General features: G+C 39.6%; 1 protein-coding gene across 2 annotated transcripts in view; it reads right to left on the bottom strand.

Moving 5' to 3' along the window:
* The window catches only part of CHCHD3 (coiled-coil-helix-coiled-coil-helix domain containing 3), a 262,201-nt gene extending 243,999 nt beyond the window's left edge, over window positions 1-18,202 (bottom strand). Inside the window, exons 1-2 of one of the 2 annotated variants that reach the window (XM_040643982.1) lie at window positions 17,946-18,202; window positions 6,548-6,617 (exon numbers count right to left, since the gene is read on the bottom strand). In XM_040643982.1, coding sequence (XP_040499916.1) covers window positions 6,548-6,617; window positions 17,946-18,026 — 151 coding nt within the window. In that variant the 5' untranslated portion in view covers window positions 18,027-18,202. The remainder of the gene's footprint in view (window positions 1-6,547; window positions 6,618-17,945) is intronic. The other variant, XM_008712051.2, reaches the window with a different exon arrangement.
* Between the last annotated feature and the right edge of the window lie 2,362 nt (window positions 18,203-20,564).

The following is a 20,564-nucleotide window of genomic DNA, read 5'->3' as shown; positions in this document are numbered from 1 at the left end:
ACGTACAATTTGGTCGACAGCTAGAAGGGTCAATGGATTGATATTGAATACCTCAGCTTCCAGTAGAAAAATGTCCATTTGAAACTCTCTTGGGCACTTTATTTTACGAGATCTGGGCCATCCAGATGATGCCCTCGAAGTCTATCAAATTCTAAGAAAGGCAAAAATATCATTAATCAAGTGTTTTATTTTACAACTGGCATATTAAATTGAAATCAAAGATAGTATTTTTATGTATTGTATGTCCTGTACTTTATTAATCCATTAGAGCTGCTTATACAATGTCTGATATTTTATAACTCCTGAAGCATGATTATAAAATTTATACCTCAGAGTTGTTTTCTCTTTGTGGTTTATGATGTATTGCTGGTGATAGCCATGATTTACTTGATTGTTAGGACCAATAACAACACCTGTTCTATGAGAAAATACAATCCACGGTCCCACGATTCACTTTAGTGTCAAAATCTATGGCAGCAAAAAGTGGAGCGCTTCTTTAATATGGCTTTTCTTTTTTTTCCCCTGTGGTCACTGACGTTCCTTCCTTCCGGCTCCTGCGTACCGTGACCCCAGGGCATCACTGTATTTCTAATCTGCGGTACGCTATGCACCTAACAAAATAGCTGCTTCTTTCTCGTAACTGAGGAACAAGTAAGGAATTTCTGGCCCACTCGATTTCAGACCCCTTGGAAGCACTAATGCAATTATGCTGCACCAGTCACAGGACAGGGAAGATTTCATACAAAGCAGCTCAGCCAGTGGTCAATCAGATAACTCAGAAATCAAAGGGCGGAAGTCCTAAGTCATAGAAAACTACCGGAAGGTGTGACGCACTGACATTTCAGAACCTACTAAGCATCTCTCTCTAATTCCCTTCCTCTACTGCTGGAGCTTTGTCTTTTCTGCATGACTCCCCTTTCACCATCCCCAAATACCATGGAATGTAAGCTATACCATCAATGACTTTTTTGTTCCATTTTTAAGACAGAACCATTGCTCTCAATTTTAAAATAAAGTGGGTTTAAATTTGTGCTGGTTTCTCAAAAATAAATACAACAGGGGCGCCTGGGTGGCTCAGTCGGTTAAGTGTCTACCTTCGGCTCAGGTCATGTTCTCAGGGTCCTGGGTCAAGCCGTGCATCGGGCTCCCTGCTCAGTGGGGACTCTGCTTCCCCCTCTCCCTCTGTCCCTCCTTCCTGCTTCTTTCTCTCTCTCTCTCTCTCAAATAAATAAATCTTTAAAAAATAAATCAGTAAATAAATAAATATAACACAAGAGTGACAAATCAAGGGACACAGAGGAAGGTGCCCTAGACCAGGGGGAGCAAGGACTGAAGTTGAGTCCAGGACTGCCACTGACCAGTCCCATGACCTCAGGCACCAGATCCACTTAAGTCCTCTTCCTCTTCCGTCTCTACCGCACCTGGCGGTCCTCCCTATCTCTGACTTCCAACGCATCCTGTACTTTACCCAAAAACCCATTTGCATTATTTCACCTGCCCTGCTCAGAAATCATCTGTTGCGCCCTACACTGCCTCAAGCAGCTGAGGGCAACTTTGTTTTTTGGGTTTTTTTATTTATTTTTTCTTTTTTTGCCATAGGGCCAATTAAGGACAAATAAAAATGCTTACAGGGCTGCTTATCTTTTCGTGAAAATGAAAATGATTTTATTTAGTACTCTAGTAGAAAACATATATTCTTACAATTTAGATTTGTTAAATATAAAAATATCAATGAGAAAATCAGCACTGCATTTTTAGCCATAAAAGCGTTATTAATATCTGAGTATATCTGAAAAGTAGCAACAAATGCAACTTTCTATACTTGCATCCTAAAATTAAATGGAAGTGCTCAGTAGCCACTAGGCCCTACGGAATAAAAGGAAACTCCCCAACCTCCCCAACCTTCCTTCCCATGAGACCCCTACATGTACCCTTCATCTAAATTATTCAGGACTGACACTATTGAACCCCTTCAACACCAACACCCCCGCCTCCCCTGTTGACCTGCCTGCCCAAGCTCTTGATCTTCTTCTCTGAGTTCCTAAAACACTTTCACTGCTTACATGGTCTGTCTCCCTTACATATTCACCAACTCAAAGACATTAACTGAGCAGGTGAAGGGTACTAAACTAGTACTTATCTACTACACGATAATGTTAAATAGGTTTTGACCAAACTAACAATTCCTCAAAGCCAAAGATCGCTGCCATGCTAGTACTTATCAATTGATGGAATTAACAATAGGAGTTCAACCATCCATTAAACGTAGACTGTGGATTTATTTTTAAGAACAGAATATACTGACTAGAAAATTTGATTTAAAACCTTTAAGTCAATAGTGTACACATAACTTCCTTTTAGGAACTGTCAGACAAATTATCTATTATGGCACAAAACGTGCAGAGCTGAGAAACTGACATCAAAAAAGTTTCGTATATTAAAAGTCGGAAACCTAGATATTCCGTTCTGGTAACTCAAGTCAAAGGAACAAGCACGACTTCTTTACTGTGAACTCTCCTTACTGTGTTATGTCTAAATAGGCCTTAAAGAGCTGTTTAAAAAAATAACTAAGAGGGCCAGATTCTGGGAGAAAAACACATAGAACACATAGATGAATCTGTTTCCCTAAATTGGCTGTTTAGTTTGGGCTGTGCTATTTCCAGCTTAAATTGGTTTCCTGCAATTTGTTAAGGCTGCCAAATACTTAGTGATCTCAGTGATGTACTTAACACAAATCGGCAAATCTTTCTTATTTTTCACAATGACAAGAAACGTACAGAAAACTTGCACAGTGAGGATAATAATAAAAGTGAGTTCATTTGTCTTTTTTTCCAGATGCATCATTTTCATCTGGTTGCTAGTGGCTTAGGAAACCGACAAATAGTGTCCTAATATCATTTCCTGCCTGTTTTTCCCCTATTGATTTGGGGACAGAGTTTCCTCAATATCAGGTAGGGTCAAACACGAGAGGTCTGACCTCACTATAAGCCAGAAAAACTCAAGGATCGGGGTGGAAATGAAGAAAATCAATATCCAACACTGGTTTTTAAAATCAAAAGATGCAAGATGTTAATGAAAAGGTCACTATATAACTATGTGCAATAGTATGCCCTTAAGACAGCCTAAAAAAATTCCCTGGTATAAAAGCAAACCAACATGGTTGGGATAACACATTAACATAGCGAAGAATTTGAGGCAGCGAGGACACGGTTAAGTTCTTTAGAGCACATTCATTTATTAAAGTGGCATTACAATCTGCTGTGTGTCACATATTATATTATTTTGCCTGAACAGCTTTACATGCAAATACTTACGGCAACGACTCATTGATCTGATTCAAGGTTTGCCAAAAAAGTTTCAGGCAAGTCTTTAGAGGAACTCACTTTCTTATAGCATAAATTACATTTTTGAAACTATATATATAACAAAACTTAGATCCTATATACAGAAATCCTAGGGCTCTCGGTCCATCAAATACATTGCCATATATTCACACATATGAATAGCCTAGGGCTGCTATGAATTAGACTCCTATGAGGAAGAAGGCATTTTAATGAATATTAAGAATTCAACTCGCATTTAATATATAATTTACTTGACACTGAAAAATGTAGAAAAGGCTGGTGACATTTTTATCAATATATTTTTGTAGACTTGAAAAATTATTTCATAACACATCTAAATTATAAATCTTAAGAAATCTATTACTGAGTATTAACTAAAACCCCCAAAAGAGATATATGCAGAAAAGAACATAAACTTTGAGGCTTTCTACTTTTATAAACATTTTTTTTAATTTTAAAAAGACTACATCTCTGTTAATTTGCACAATCATCGTCTAATTGCATTCTTAACCTAAGGGCAAGATCATTTCAAAACAGCATGTCAGATCCTGGTTCTTTTCTTGAGTTGGGATGGAATAGGTTAGGGAAAAATTCTACTCAGAAGGCCGCATCATGTACATCATGGTACAGACAGAAAAAGCAAGTATCTGTGTGGAACGTGAGGGCACAGGTGTTCCCTAGCTACTCGGGAGTCCAGGGAATCAATACCTCCAAAACACGCATAACACACAGGTCAGGAAGCTATTCTGTTGACTGTGGTGAAGACAGTACACCCCAGGGACATATTCCCTGAAGTGTCCATTTACCCACAATCCTGGTAGAGGAGCTGGGATGTGGGAAAGGCAGGCAATAAGATTCACAAACACACAGCACCACTGAGCTCCATGACCTCCTTCACATCATTAAAATCATCTGATGGAGCTTCCAAAGCCATGCCCTGTGCATAAGACCTTTCTGCAATGATCAAAGTGTCCTATATCTGCACTGTCTGACAAGGTAGCCACTAGCTGCATGTGGTTACTGAGCACTGAAATGTGACGAGTGCAAATGAGGAGCTAAAATGTCAATTTTGTTTTATTTTAATTAATTTTAATTTAAATCTTCACAGCCACATGTGACTAGGGGCTACCATTTGGAGTTCGGCTCTAGCCTGACCACCAAAACACCAAAAGGTGGCGTTCCAAGAAGAGTTCAGTGCCCAGGCTGGTCATGGACCAGCATCCATCAGTCACGTCAGACCTAGAAAGGGGAAGGGATGGATCCCTCAGCACAGCCAGGGCGCCCCACAATGTCAGGTCATGCGCTGTAGGCCAGACCATGAGCATTCATAGAGAGCTTTCCCACTCATACCCATTCTCTCAAAATATCAGTTCAAGAAACCAACCCAAGAAGGAAAACACCTCTCCTTCAACACATTACTGAATGAGAACCAACGTGGGGAAAAGCTAGAAGCAACAATCGTTTATGGATAGAAGGTTCTTTCCTAAACTCAAGCAGCACGTCACTCAAAGGGAGCTCTTTCCCTCCAAGAAGATTCTGTCACTTTCCCTCCACAAAAATTAGCAAGGTGTCCTGAAGATTACAATAAAACAGAGCGGCTCACGGTCAAACAGGCTTGAATTCAACTGTCGCCTCCACTGCTTACCAGCTTTGTGACTTTGGGCAAGAAAATTAATCATGTCAAGTTTCAGTTTCCTTCTATGTAAAATGGGCTAATAACAGTCCCTTCCTCACAGGGTTATAAGGATCAAATGAGATAAGACATATAAAGGATTTAGCAGAGTGCCGGGCACACAAATGACACTATTTAAGTATTAGTTATCACTATTCCTTCATTATTTCTTCATTGTCATCACCATCATTATCATCCTCTCTATCCCCAACACAGTAGGCAGAAAAAGCCAAACTACTTGATACACTTAATTTCAATATCATCTAGGTTTCTCTTATGCTTCTATCTTTCTTATAGTCTTACTATATACTTAGTTGTTTTTACCCCAAAACCCTAAACTTTTTGAGATTTTTTTTTCTGTTTCTGTGTCCTCTCAAAACACAGACCGTAATTATTTGCACAACAGTGGACATTTAATAAATGGTACCTGAATTAAATTTATAGTATTCCAGAATGATCATGAGTAGCTACTTTTAAAGTGTATAATGGGGGTGCCTGGATGGCTTAGTTGGTTAAGTGTCTGACTCTTGATTTCGGCTCAGGTCACGATCTCAAGGTCATGAGATCAAGGCCCTGTCAGGTTCCATGCTGGGTGTGGAGCCTGCTTGAGATTCTTATTCTTACTTCTTATTCAACTATTTCTTATTCATCTCTTACCCTCTGCTTTAAACATATCAGAAGCTCAATTCATGGTTACAAGTATGATTAGTAAGGTCACAACGGTCCCCAAGTGAATGGCACTTGGGCAGCATCCCATCTTTCTCAATGTATTTCAGTCTGGAGGCAGATTTACCACACGATACCCTTTCTAATAAATACAGAAACTACTTAGTCCAAGATTAATCATCTCGATTATTTTCTCATTAGCATTTCACCAATAAGCAGCATGTCCATCCATCAAACTGGGCAGCAACAAGAACCAGACACATAGCAGGTGCTCAATAAATATTTGTTGGATGAATAAATGGATGGAGGAGGGGAGAGCAAAGAAAACGGAGCTAGTCTCTTATCCCATGGGAGCCACAAATAAAATGAGGCTTAATAATTCTCTGTAAATGTCATTTAACATCTTATTTTCATCAATAATTAAGACTGGGAAGAAATAAACTGTTTATAAACTTAGAAGAAATCTATTAGAAAATAAAAGCATTGGCGGTAGTTCACAGTAAGTTCAATATTTTATTATAAATATTTGCTCCTAATCTCTAATATTCCTATAGGTAATCCATTTTACACAAAAGATATGGAGTAACCTACCAAAGCTTAACAGAGGGTTCAGAAGCTGGATCAGAAAAAAAATTCTCCCAAGACTGATTGAAAGTCAACTCATTCTCTTTTCTGTGCAAAATGTTTTAAAAGAAACCCTGGTACTGATTTCTAATATTCCGTATAAAAAGCCAAACACCCAAATAACAATAGACAGAAAGAAGTGCAAAAGAACTTGACTATCAAGTAAACTTTTATCACTTATAGTTTTCCTACTAAAAATTCTAAAATTAAAATTTTGAAATACCTGAGGCACCATACTCACCAGAATGCCGCTGAGACCTCGAACCAGATGGGGAAGTTTCCTTCATACGATCAATCACATTTTCCGAAAGCTGAAAGGCAACATCAAAATAAAATCAATTATAAAAAAACAAGAAAGAAAATAGTACCATAGCATCCAAGTAATGTAGTCATCCACATCAATATGTATAACAAATGGCCTAAAGAAATCTAATAGCTATAAAACTAGACGGAAGAACAGTTTTAAGATTTCAAGATGCATCCCACAGCACTACTTCTTTATTTCTTCTAATGCACTTCTAATTGCTCATTATAAATAACTCCTCTCCTTGTTTTGCACAGTGCACTAAATTGTAATCTCTGAGAAAATGTAAGCCACGCAAACTGCTTCGACTTTCCTGCCCTAATCCTACAAATTAATTTTGCAAGCAACAGGTCTTAGCGCCTTCCTTCCTTGCAGTCCCAAAGGAAACGGTATCCTTCCCTCCCTCCTGTTCAAGCTAATCATAAACAATTGCTCTTTCAACAGATTTTATTATGCACCAAATCCATGCCAGTAACTAGGCTAGACTTGGGATATTCAACAGTCATCAAGCTGCTTAAAGTACTGAAGAAGAAGCAATCACCAGGCAGTGAAATGCAATGGGAAGGGCACCACCTAAGTCAGCTGGCCTGGGATGGACGTATACAGAAAGCATTAACGGACAGGACATCTAGCCAGGCTTCGGGCATGGGGCTGGGGTTGGGAAAGATAAACAGATGTTAGGAAGAGAAGACGTAGCGTAACAGTAGTCCAAGAAGAGGGAAACACATGGCGGTATAGATGAGAAACAGGGCTTGCCACCATCAGACACGAAGCACAGATAACAAGTAGGCAGCTGGCAATAAGGCAGAGGCTCTGAGAGTCCTCAGCCTCTGAGTTACTATCATACCATTCTTTTTATCTTCTTTATTGCACTTACACTGGTGAGGCATTCTTGTGTGTCTGCCTTTTACACTCAAAAGGAAGTTCCATGAAAGCTAGCATTTGGCTGTCCTATTATGTCCCCAGAGTCTCGATAAGCCTGGTTAATTGGATGAATGGCTACATAAATGATTGAAACAATATGAATGAATGGAAAAATGGCTGAAGCGGGAAGCTGGGGAGCGGGAAAAGGAAACAGTGAGAGAAGATGGAAGGGGAAATAAAATTTTAGATTCTGAAGACTCCTAGTAAACCCTTCAAGTGAAACAGTTTGAAATGATTCTGAGGGCAACACTAGGCACTTCTGAAGGATTTTAAGCAGGGTAGTGACAAGATCAGACTTATATTTTAGAAAGATCACTCTAGCTACAGTGTAGAGAACAGATTGGAGGGGGACAAGAACAGAAGCAGGAGGACCCCTGAAGGAAGCTAAAGGACCAATTAAGAAGCTATTAAACATATGCCTACACGGAGATTTGTGCAGGAATGTTCACAGGAGCATTATTCATAATACAGCAGGAGTGAAACCAAGCAAATGTCCATCTACTGGTGAATGGATAAACAAAACATTATGTATCCATACAATAGAATACAATTCAGCCATAAAAAGAAGTGAAGTTCTGATATACGCTACAATATGGATAGACCTAAACAACAATAATGGGAAGAAAGCCAGACACAAAAGGCCACAAACTATATAATTCCATTTATATGAAATGCCCAGAAAAGGCAACTCTGCACAGAGAGAAAGTAGAGAGGTAGATGCCTAAGGCTAGAGTAGGATGGGGATTAACAATAAATGGGCATGACAGATCTTACTGGTTTGATGGAAATGTTATGAAACTGGGTTGTGCTGATGGCTGCACGATTCAGTAAATTTATTAAAAAGGGTTGTACACAGAAACAAGTGAATTTTATAATATGTAAATTATATAATAAAGCTGTTTTAAAAAAAAAACTATTACAGTAATCCAAAGGGAACACATTCAAAAGATATTTAGGATTCAAAATAGCTAACGTTCACTGATTGCTTATTATATGCCAGGCATTACACCAAACAAAACACTTTAGTCATTTAATCCTTAACAACCATAGGAAATAGATACTTTTACTATCACCACTGTATAGGTGAGAAGCTTCAACCACCTGCTCTGCATTTTACATTTTATCAGTAATGGAGCCAGAATTCCAAGCCAGAAAGTCAGAGTCTCAAGGTCCCATCCAGGTACCCTGCTTTACTGCCAGACTCAGTGTCTGACTAGATGTGGAAGTGAAGCAGAGGTCATCAGGACATCTAGGTTTCTGGGCCATGTAACTGGGTGATCCCTCTCCTCTATCCACAGAGACCTTCCCACTTCCACTTCTTGTCTCACCACCATCTAGCTTAAACCCAATACAGTGGTGTTCTTGTAAAAGTCACCAATGACCAAACAAATAACCTTTTATATTTATATAAATAAATACCTTTTGTATTTATATTTATAAAACACCTAAGTTATATGGCTTCCCGTTAGCATCTAACACCTTTGGTCACTGTCCTCTTCTAGAAACCCCTCCGTTGGCTCTTCTTACCTCCCATTACCCTGACTGCCCTAGGACTCTGGCCACATCTTCTATCTTGTTGCAGGCTTCCCCTTCCCTGCCTACCCTTAAATGCCAAAGGGCCCCACATTCACTTCTTTGCCTTTTTTCTCTTCTCACTCTAAGTGCTCTCATTGGTCATCTCATCCATTCCCTTGACTTTTAACTGTGGCTGATAAATGAATGCATTCTAAATTCTTTATCTCCAGCCCAAGACCTGTGTCCCAAAAGCTAGACCTATACACTGAATTGCCTGAAGGACACCTCCTCCTGGACAGACCACAAGTACCTCAAACCCAACATGTCTGAAACTAAATTCATGTTTGCCAAAATCTCTTCTTCTTGTTTTCCTTATCTCATTAATGACACCACCTCCACCCAGCTTTCTCAATCAGGACATGGGACTTAAACTTCAACTCTTCGTTCTCCCTCATTCTCTTTGCTGTGAATGCCTCAACCCTTAAACATTTAATGAACACAACATTTCTTCTCCCGTCACATTTCCATTGCCCTAATTCATGGTACCCTCAATAACCCTCCTAAAATGCAAATCTGATTATGGTAACTCCCTGCTTCAAAATCCTTCACACCTTCTGTTGACAGAGAAGTCCAAATTCTTCTGCACAGCACTCAAGACTCCTCATCATTTGGTCATGGCCTAACTATCTAACCTCAACTTCCATAGTCTTTGCTTTAATATTTCATACCTTGTTCTCTACCCATACCGACTACTTATCGGATGCTGTCTCTTGGTCTTTACACACGGCTACACTGCCTTCTCCCCTGGCCCCGTGGGAGGGAATCACCTTTCAAAATCCAGTTCAAACATCCTAAAGCCTTGTCTGACCAAATCAGTTCCCATTCCATCCCAACTCTACCTACCCAAGGCTACCCTTATTTGTGCCCCACCGTATCTGGCACAAATCTCCCAACATGGCACTCCACGACAGAACACGTGTTTGCCTTTCCACAAAACTGGGAGCTCCGGTATATTAATCATTCACAAATATTTACTAGGCCAAGCACTAATTAACGCCCTTGTGATACATAAATGAATAAAACAGTTTGTACCTGAGCAGTTACTTACATCTCAAGACCCAAACCAGAATGCAGGAAAGATGGTTAATAGAAAGACTACAGCTCAAAAGCTGGGGTCTTTGGGGGGAAATTCCAAGATTCCTCTTGGAAAAGAAATGGAAGTTAAAAAGGACAATGTCAAGGGACTTTCTATTTGAAGATGTCAGGGCCAGTTGATTCTTTTCTAACAACTGACAGCCACTGACATTGCTGCTGAAACTCATCTGCAAAGCTGAGATACATCTCAGGAAAAAACCCTTTAAGATTGACCACAATTCTCTCAATTTACAGCTGAGGAAAAAAGTCTTGAGTAACATCCAGTTTCTGGTAGCATCAGGATAAACAGTAACCCCAAATCTCTAGTCCAGTGCTTTCTCTGTTAAACGTGATAAATTAAATTCACTTGCCCTTAAAGAGATAAAAGGAACCTTACTAAGTTTTAGAATCGTAAAGCTATTTTAATTGATACATAACATATATAAAGCTCATTCAATACATAATGTAATATACTACATATTATACGTATTTACAGGCTATTTTAATATAGTACTCTAGGCAGGAAAACTGTGGCATAGACTTAATATATTTTAATAGGTTTACAGTATAATTTAATATAACTTATGTAATTAAGATATTTGGTGTTATGTCATGGGCTCGTCATTGGTCTGGCTAAAGAGAGAATGGGTCTTGTAAAGTTTGGGAAGTTGAGCTTTAACATGGTCTTCGTTTTTTCTGATAGGAGAAGATTAGTTTAGCTGTGCTATTTTAATTCTTTTTTTTTTTAAGATTTTATTTATTGATTTGACAGAGAGAGACAGCCAGCGAGAGACGGAACACAGGGGGAGTGGGAGAGGAAGGCAGGCTCCCAGTGGAGGAGCCTGATGCGGGACTCGATCCCAGGACCCCGGGATCTTGCCCTGAGCTGAAGGCAGATGCTTAACGACTGAGCCACCCAGGCGCCCCACGCTATTTTAATTCTTAGCAGTTTTCTTGATATATAGAAAATTCAGTGTACTAATGAGATAGTCCTCCAGAAGCACAGAATCCTACCCTATGAAAACTGGAAGGAACCTTAGCAATTATCTATTCTAATCTCTGTTTTAAAGATGAAACTAAGGTACAGAGAAGTTAAGTGACTTGCCTGATGTTATAGTTAGTAGTAATGAACTGTGAAAAATTTTAAAAATAATAATATAGTATTATAATACACTACATATATTATATACTACATATCATATACTACCATATATACCATGTGTTATATACTATTATATACAACATATTGCATGTTACATATTTAATATAATTTAAGGCTAATGTATATAAAGTTAATTTGAAGATAACATATATATATACACATATATATATAATTTTAGATTTTAATTTATATTTCTATAGTTCAGGCCAAAGTCAAAGAATTACAACACATTAAATATATATTCTACCCAATCAGAAAGTGAAGGTATTTGCTAAAAATCAAGTGTTAGCTATAAGCCTTCACCTGTACTGGAGACAGGCTACCCCTTCTTCTGAAAACCACTTCATCCCCTTCTCATCAAAATTCATATATTGCCATTACCTATTGCTACTTTCAAAATGAATACTACAAAAGTCCTTCCAGTGACTAAAGCAGCCTCCAAAGTATCATTTCTTGAGAGTAAAACTAAAGGCCGACCTGAACAGAGGAAAATGCACTGGCCACCTCCTAGCTATACAATCCTAAGGAAGTCATCTCCATCAGCCTCATGTTCCTCATCCGAAACTGAAGAACACCTAAGCCCGAGTTATAGGGAGGATTACAGGTGCATCATAAAGTATACCGTGCTACACGCACACTTGGTGAAGTTATTACCAATACAGCTCCAGTCACAGGGACTTGGACTGATCAGTTCATCCACCCCGTCCACCAACTGACGAGAGTTTGTGCTGAGCTCCTTCGCTACACAGCGCAGGAAGACCAGGGCTACAGCTCTTGCCAGAAGCAGCTACCTAAGTCCCCGTATGACTATATGAAGTGCTCATTTATCCCTATCTGTGCATGCTCTTTGGGTTAAGTGCAGTGTCTTTTTCAGCTTCATCACTAATTGTTTCTTTTTATTTTTGTGGCTTACCTGATGCCTCAAAACTTGCTAATTAATGTCAAATTGTAATATCAATTCAAAACACTTTCCAATATGGTCTTTGATTGTATTTCAGTAAACGTATAAGCATGTCATTCAAAGGAGTACAATTCATCTTTTGAGTTGATAAATAAACATACTGTAGGGTTGCGTTGAGAGTCAATCTCCCTCTTTTGTCCTTACAATCTTCGTAAGTGGACCCTCAGGCCCTTCCAAAGGCACATCCATGGCAGCCTACAGTAGCAACTCTGCTTACTCCAAGCAGGAGTCACCCTATCCCCAGTACCTTCTCAACCATGGTGATACAAGGCAATTGCCATTCTGCGTTATTCTCTGTATCTCCAGTTAATACCAGCTGAGCTGACCTTCCAGTTGCAGAAATAAGTTCAGACCAGCACACTCACCTGATCTCCTCTGTGAACTGGGGTACTCATGAAGCGGCTGACAAGATTGAGAGATGCTGGTCAGCGTTATAGGCGAGCCGTAGCTTTAGAACAACTCCTCTTTGTGATGTGAGTTGACCCACAAAAGGGTCAGAGGTAGAACAGAAGCTTCTGCAAGGGCTGGATAAGCAGCCCTCTGTTAAGAGGAGCAGCTTCTTTAGGAGACGTATTTCCTTAAACAGGGTATTTCTGTTGGAAAAGCTTTTGTCCTATTGAAAGATCTAATAGGTACTATACCTGGTTTCTAGACCTCTCTGCACTCCCCACCAAGGGAAATACCATGTGCAAAAAGTTTTCGCAGCAAAGAATGACGAAATCTCACTCTCTCAATCTGTCTCTCTCTCTCTCTCTCTCTCACACACACACACACACACACACACACGTGCTGGAATTATGCCCTGAGGTCCATGGACTCAGGGATCTATGGATTAATTCCTCGGCTCTAAGCAAAATGGTCTGCTTATTACACTGTTCTGGGCAGAGTCCATAGCTTACAGGTTTATAATAATCTATAAACTAAAACAAACACTGTTCTACTCTAAGGGATAACCAAGAGAAGAGGGCCAGGGCCTGCCAACATCGCAGAATTCAGTCCACTGACTGATTAACTGTCCTATTCTCTTCTGCTTCTAAGGAGAAATTTAAGTAAATGGGGCTTACTAAGTTCTAGGCTGTACCACTCACCACACCAACATGTGCTCCACAGAGGAGGAAAAGATGTGTGTCATGTTCTTTAGTCTTCGTACTCAAGTCTTCCCACCGCTGTGGCTGGTCTTATCTAAAATGAGCACAAATACACCACCTACCAATCTAGAATCCAGGATTCTCAGAAACAGGTTGTGTAAGATGGACAAAGAGATAAAGTATTTACACTTCCAAAGAACAGAGTAAAAGGAGAAGGGGAACTCCTTCTAAATTGCCCTTCTCTAAGAGGTAAGGTTTGCAACCACCACATGAGACAGAAACAAATCATACCCTCACCTTCATAATACTTTTCTCATCTCTTCCAGATATGTCTTAAACTGACTAAAGGGCTCAGACCCATTTTTCTCACTTGGTCTTCGTTCCATGTAGCATAAGTCATCTTCTGTAAGTGTACTGGTTTGCTTTTTTCACTACCATTTTGAGACATAGGCTCCAAAAACTGCCATTATTATTTGGAAGATATTACTCCTAAACTAAATACTTACTTAAGGGCATGGTGGGGGAAGGGCAAGATATACAGATTTATATAGTAACTTTTAGCTTATGTTTATAATTTGCCACTTATATCTCTTTGCATTTGTCATTAATGGAAATGAACTTCTACTGTCTGTATAAAATCTTAGGAACCTTAAAAAGAAAAGTCCTAGAAAGCTTAACACGGTACTCTGCCCAAGAGAGCCATAGAATCAAAACTGGAAAGGGACCAATCATCCACCAGCTAGCTAAATTACCTCAACAACACCCCTCAACACTCCCAATGACTGACCGGATTTGTTGCCTCTGTTAATATACACTCTCCAGAATCCTCAACATCTCACATTAAATAATCTTTTCATTTAGGGACTCCCAACTGCCAACACTTCCCCAAAGCATGAGTTGTGTTCCATGTGAGTACCCGCACCACCACATGTATGGCTCCTATGAATCTCAGCTTGCAACTTCAAGGCCAGTTGCAGAGATTCATTTATGCCTGGAAAGCACGATAAATATTACTTTGAAAATGATACTCATTGAAGTTGACATTTGCTCTGGAAGAGTTCACTCACAGCTTTGATGTTTCAGATAAACCAGTGAAAGACTGAGTGGTAAGCATACCTTCCAAACAGGCACAGCAGGCGCTCAGAAAAATCCTATTAAGCACATGTAATATGAGTAATGAAAATGCCTGGTCTTTCTATCCCTAAAAATTATTTTAGACTTGGAGAGGAAGACAAGGCAAGAGGGTGGCCTTTCATCCAACCCATGAGTTGTTTCAGATTTGAAGTTGGAATCAGTTGTACGAATATGGGTGATTTTATGCAAGTGCAGGGAAAGCTATCAATTGCTAAGGATAAAGGAAATAAAACGCTATAAATACCATGAAAATAACACCTCGTAGGTGAGAATAAACGTTAAACTTAAAATTGTAAGTAGGTCCTTTAATTGCTAGCCGTCGAGGACATTTTCAGCAAGAAAAATCTGGGAAAACATTATCTATTAACAAACACAGCCTGTTACCGAAAGCCTTATGTTGCTTACTAAATGTTATTCTTCCTATATTAAGATAAATGAAGATGAAATTACTATCCTTATCAGTGGAACGCAGAATTGGTTTTCCAGCAGTGACTGAGTCTGTGAATCATTGTTCCACTCTCATTTCTTATGAGTGGTGACATAAATATTAGACAATTCGGAAATCTGGAATGTTTTCTTCAGCTAAGTTGAACGAACCTATCTGCAGTTCAACACTGACATTTGGGCCTCATTGGCACCATGGTTTAATCAACTGAGCCAAAAACCATGGCTCACTTATGATACCGAGATTGTTGCTTATCCTTCCCCATGCCTCAGAGGAAACGAGAAGATTGTTTTGAGCTAAGAAAAATACAAAGATCCGCCGAAAAAATATACAAAATGCATAAAGAAAATCACAGGGCGATCAGTGGCAGAACAAAGGACTCCTACTTCTCAGTCCACGTCTTTTTTTTTTTTTTTCCAGTCCACATCTTTAGGTATGCCTGTGGGAGCACAATATACTCTTATTTTTATTTAATTATTTTAAGTTCAATGTAAGTTTACAGATCCATTCCCTTGAATAACTCTAATAATAGCTACTACTCATACAAGTAATAAACACTGCCAAAACACTAAATGCTTATATACATTCTGTCAAATTTCTCACAAGTAGTGCTTGATACATAAGTAATACAAGCATGTTACAGTATCAAGACATACTGAACAAGAAAACACAATGAAAAGTGACTTGTCCAGGGCCACAGAGCCTAGTGAAAGGCAAAGCTAGGACTAAACCCAGGCCACCAGGTTCCAAAGCAAGTGCTCTGGCCACTACACTAACTACACAGCACCTCCAGAGAATCTCCAAATATTGGATGTGAAGGGACCTTATCATAACAGTTGCTTTTTATTAAAAATCTACAATGTGCTACACGCTTTAGATCCTTACCTCATCTTCTTAGCAAATATAAAGACGTGATTTGTCCAAAACTACAGATAGTAAATGTCTAATCTGAGACGTAAACCGGGGTCTGTTTAACTCCACGCTAATGCTCTTTTGACCAGGACCTGGAAGAACTCAGGATGACCCCCAAGTACTCAACAATTCAAGAGTGTGTCATCTTCAGAGGAAATTGCAATGGGCTGAGTATGGCTACAAGAAATGTATAGCACCACTAGACTCAAAGAATTTCAGAACTGGAAAAGATCAGAGGTCTTAGAGATGTACTCAAGCCCCATCATTTTGCAGATGAGAAAACTGAAGCACGGTGATGCAAATCAACCTTGAAAAAGAAGGATCTGTAGCAAGTGGGAGAACACTGCAAGGGCATTCCAGGTGAAGGGCGTATCCTGAAGAAAAGTAAAGCACAGAGGTCAAAAGAAGCATGGTGTGTGCCTGAATTACAATAATATAAATAAAATGTACTCTGTGAAAAAACACAAAAATAAAGAATACTTCTGTCGGGTGGCCAAAAGGCAGAGCTTCTTTTATTTAAAAAGTTTAGAAAAAGTTTTTTAAACAGTCTTTCCATTTTAGTCCAAGATCTACCCCAATATCATACTTATCCTATTTAATCTTACCTAATATTTGATATGAATGTCTGTGCTGTGGCCAAATTTTCTTTTAATTTTGTTTGCTCTCATCACTGTGTCTGTAATTAGGGCAAGAGAATGTGGACTTATACACTGTTCTGGCCAGTGTCTTCCCACCCAAAATTTATTTTGCTCTCCCTTACTTTTCTTTTTCACCTTTAGGTACAAACAGTCAAAGCCTAAGGCAAGATTAAACAAATCTCTGCATAAAACTCAGAGTTCATAGTAGTTTTTATTTTACTCCAAAGAGTACAAACTAAACCACAACAATGCAATGCAGCCTCAGACACTGTATTACAAAAGGTGGTGCTATCATTAATTAGTATGATATAAAGTGATGGTCACAGACCAAATATTGATCAACAGTCTGAGTTTCTGTAAAGGAAACTTTAATAAATTCTTCTCAGGTAACAGTTTCAGAGTTTTTAAACATTCCAAATATATAAGAAGTTTTATTTCCTGATAACAGATGCTAAAAATTATTTACACATTTCATTTACTCATGCCGGTTGTCTAGTAACAGAGAAGGAAAAATTTTTTAAAAATAGTATAAAACTTTCAGAAGTGAAATTGCTTTATTGACTAGGTTCCAGCATACTTTCAAAAATGAGCGGCTCCAAATTCCGGTGCAGCGAAGAACGTGTTAATGAAGTTAGTGTTCATGTACTAAAAACCTTAGAGAAAATTTAAGCTTTCAGTGTGTGTCAAGCACATGCGGGGACGTTAAAATTTTTTCTGCAACGTCTAGTTGAGAACTGACTGTATAACTCGCCGCGGTCTTAAAAATGCAAACCTATCTCAGGCCCTGTCAGGCTGGCAGACACTTGTCCTGAAGCAACTCGGCCTCGTCCAACACTTAGGCGGCAGGCCACAGAGATGGGAAAGAGGCGGTATCAAGTGAGGGCGAAGAAGCTAGAAGTCACCCCAGGCAAATGTCTATGGGGTGTGTGAGTGTATGGCAATGGGTGTTATCAGAGGGAAAGCACTAAATGACCGAGAGTAGACACAGGTTTTCTCAAAACGCCAATTCACCTTGAGAGAGGTAACGGGGCCAGTGCAAAACGACGGTAGGGGGTCCTGAACCGAGGAGGGGAAGACAAGCCCTATTTCACAAAAAGTAAGACTGGGGTTTCAAAGTCCCACAACTAGTGAGCAATACAGTTAAACCTAGATAGACTGCGAGCCCCTGGAGAGTCTAACTCAACGTGGTATTCCCCCACCCGCCCCAGCACAGGGCTCAGCGCTTGGCACACAACCAGGAAATATCTCTGAATGAATGTCCCAAGTCTTGAAACTTCAAGCTTCTTTGCAGAGAACTCGGCTTCGGGCCGGACAACACTGGGGGCCGGGACGGGGGAAACCAGGCTGAGCGGGTCCCGGGAAGGTCGGAGGTTTGGGGTCCGAGTCCGGGTGCTGGCCCTCTGCCCGCCCACTGTCACTCACCCGGATGCCCTTCACCACGGTGATGTTCTCATTCTCGTCCGCCTCGAAGGTGACCCGGCGGGTGCTGGAGGTCCCGCCCATGGCTCCTGCTTCTGCCCCCGCAGAGACCTAGCCCGGACGCACGAGCACTTCAGGCCCCACGCGCACACACGCGCGCGGACGCGCCCGCACCCTTTCCTTGCACCGCGGGAGCAAGGCCACGACCCCAAGAAGCAAGGAGAAGGCGCCGGTCCCCAGCTCCCGCCTCCTCCGGTCGCGCTCCACAACAAAAATGACTCCGGTTGGTCGGAGATACTAACGACCCGCCTCTACTCGGTGAGGGCGCCCGGACTGGTTGGCCCGGACCCGGATGCTATGGCAACAGGTGCTGTTTGACTAGGTTTCCGCAGCCCCTGGGTGTACTGGGAATTGTAGTCTCCTTCAGGCGCGAGGGTGGCTGGGACATTCTCGCCTCAGATCCAGAGGGCAAGGGGAGCATGGCATTCTGGGAGATGTGGTCTTGACTGTACGGAAGGTTTCTAACTGGGCACTTTCAAAGAAGTTCATTCCTCTAACAAAACATACTTTGAAAATATTGTTCTAGAAACTTAGGTTGGTGGTTTAAAATAAACAGAGTCTCTGCTAAAGGAACTCCTAGTTTAATGAGGGAGATGCACTCTCTTAATGAAGCCATGCCTAGATTTCTAACAATAAAAACCTGAGGCAAAATTTAACGTTTATTTTAATCTTAGCCTTAAAAAAATAAAAACTTACCTCATGAGAACTCTGTACTATGTACTGTTTTGTTTACTTTTGTAAAGTAAAATTTTAAATATTATGGTTTTCAAATCTGCATATATGAAAACAGAGACAGTAAGTTATTTGCACCAAACATGCAGATCATTCATTTTCTTGTGTCTCCTTCCACTTAAGTTACATAAGCTAGTGAGGCCACAATACAATGAGGCAAAGAAAAGTTAAGTGATTGATAAAAATGGAATAAATTAGTGGAAGAATTAAAACTACATCAGACAAATTTGAGATAATCTATTTTAGAAAATTTCTAGTTCAGAATTTCACCTCTACAAGACCAGTAAATAATTTTTAAGTAATCTACACACACATTTAAAATTATTACTGGGACACCTGAGTGCCTTGGTTGGTTAAGCACCTGATTCTTGATCACAGCTCAGGTCTTGATCTCAGGGTGGTGAGTTTGAGCCTGGCCTCAGGCTCTACACTCAGTGTGGAATCTACTTTAAAAAAATAAATAAAATTATTATTTGCTAAATACCCTGTGACATGTAAGTTTAATCATGTAACTTCAGTCTTACAGAGTCAGATTTGGAAATTAGGCTAATGATAGTACTCTCTTAGAATCCCTTTCAACATTAAAAGCAACCATTAAAAGCATCCTCTTAATACATAGGCATTCACAAGCTGCAATAACACTTTCTGTAAGTTTTATTTATTTAAGTAATCTCTACATCCAAGGTGGGGTTTGAACTCACAACCCCTAGATCAAGGGTTGCATGCTTCTCTAACTTAGCCAGCCAGGTACCCCTTAAATTGTGATAACCTTTGTGAGTCTCAATTATGTGCTGATTTATTACTGTAGGAATCGAGGGCTGAGACTATGTCTTTCATCTCTGTATCCCTGGAGGTCAGTAGCAGAGTAGTGAATTTATTCCATGTCATCACTTTGTTAGTTTCAATATACATGTTTCCAAATTGTATTATACTACTTTGCAGTTTTGAGACTGCATGTTACTTTGTATAATTTACAATTCTTAAATCGTATAATATGTTTAAACCTTCCTTTTACAGGGAAATAAAAATCACAGGGATTATGTCTTTCCTTTCTTTGGCACATTCCCTCCATATTCACACCCTCCTCACTTACTACTCCAAAATATAGTACATATTGGAGGTTCTACCTAAAACAGATGCTCAATTAATTCTTATCAAAATAACTAATTACAAGAGTTTAAGGAGAGAGTAGAGATATGAAGGAACCTATCGTCATCTTGAATATATTTATGTCCTTAAGCCGTTAAATGAGTTATTTTGACAAAATAAAGAGGATGTGGTCTAAGTATGAGAGGTAGTGTATTGCCATCACTTTTTATGATATAGAAACATGTAAGTGGGCTTATTAGGCAATAAAACATGCTTTAGAATTCATAATCCATTCTAAACAACATTACAAAAAAAAAAAAAACTTGAACCGGAAAAAAAAAAAAGATACATCTTATTCTTGGAAAAAATACCTACTATAACGATATTGGCCTATCTGTATCAATTTCAAGGCCAAGCATGCCTACAGTCCCTTCTAAAGAAAATTTCTTGAGCTACCCAGAACCTGTGGTCTCCCTTTCTCTCTGGCCACAGCTTACTGCTGATCTTCTAACACAAGGCAGCATTTAATTAGCCAGAGAACTATGAACTTGAATGCAAAGCTTTACCCAGCCAAAAATAATAGCAAACACTTGAGCCACTCAGATTCTATGTCTTTTTACCTTTCCTCTCTTTATTGTGTTCTCAGATTTAAACGTGAAAATTCAGAACATACAAAAAGACAGCAAAGAGAGAAGCTCTGATACTGAGTCAGAACCACGAGGCATCATGGTAAACTAAAGA

The sequence above is a fragment of the Ursus maritimus genome, unplaced genomic scaffold (genome assembly GCF_017311325.1).
Source record: "Ursus maritimus isolate PB19 unplaced genomic scaffold, ASM1731132v1 scaffold_3, whole genome shotgun sequence".
In the NCBI taxonomy this organism is placed as follows: domain Eukaryota; kingdom Metazoa; phylum Chordata; class Mammalia; order Carnivora; family Ursidae; genus Ursus; species Ursus maritimus.
This window is presented reverse-complemented; position numbering and strand designations above follow the sequence as displayed.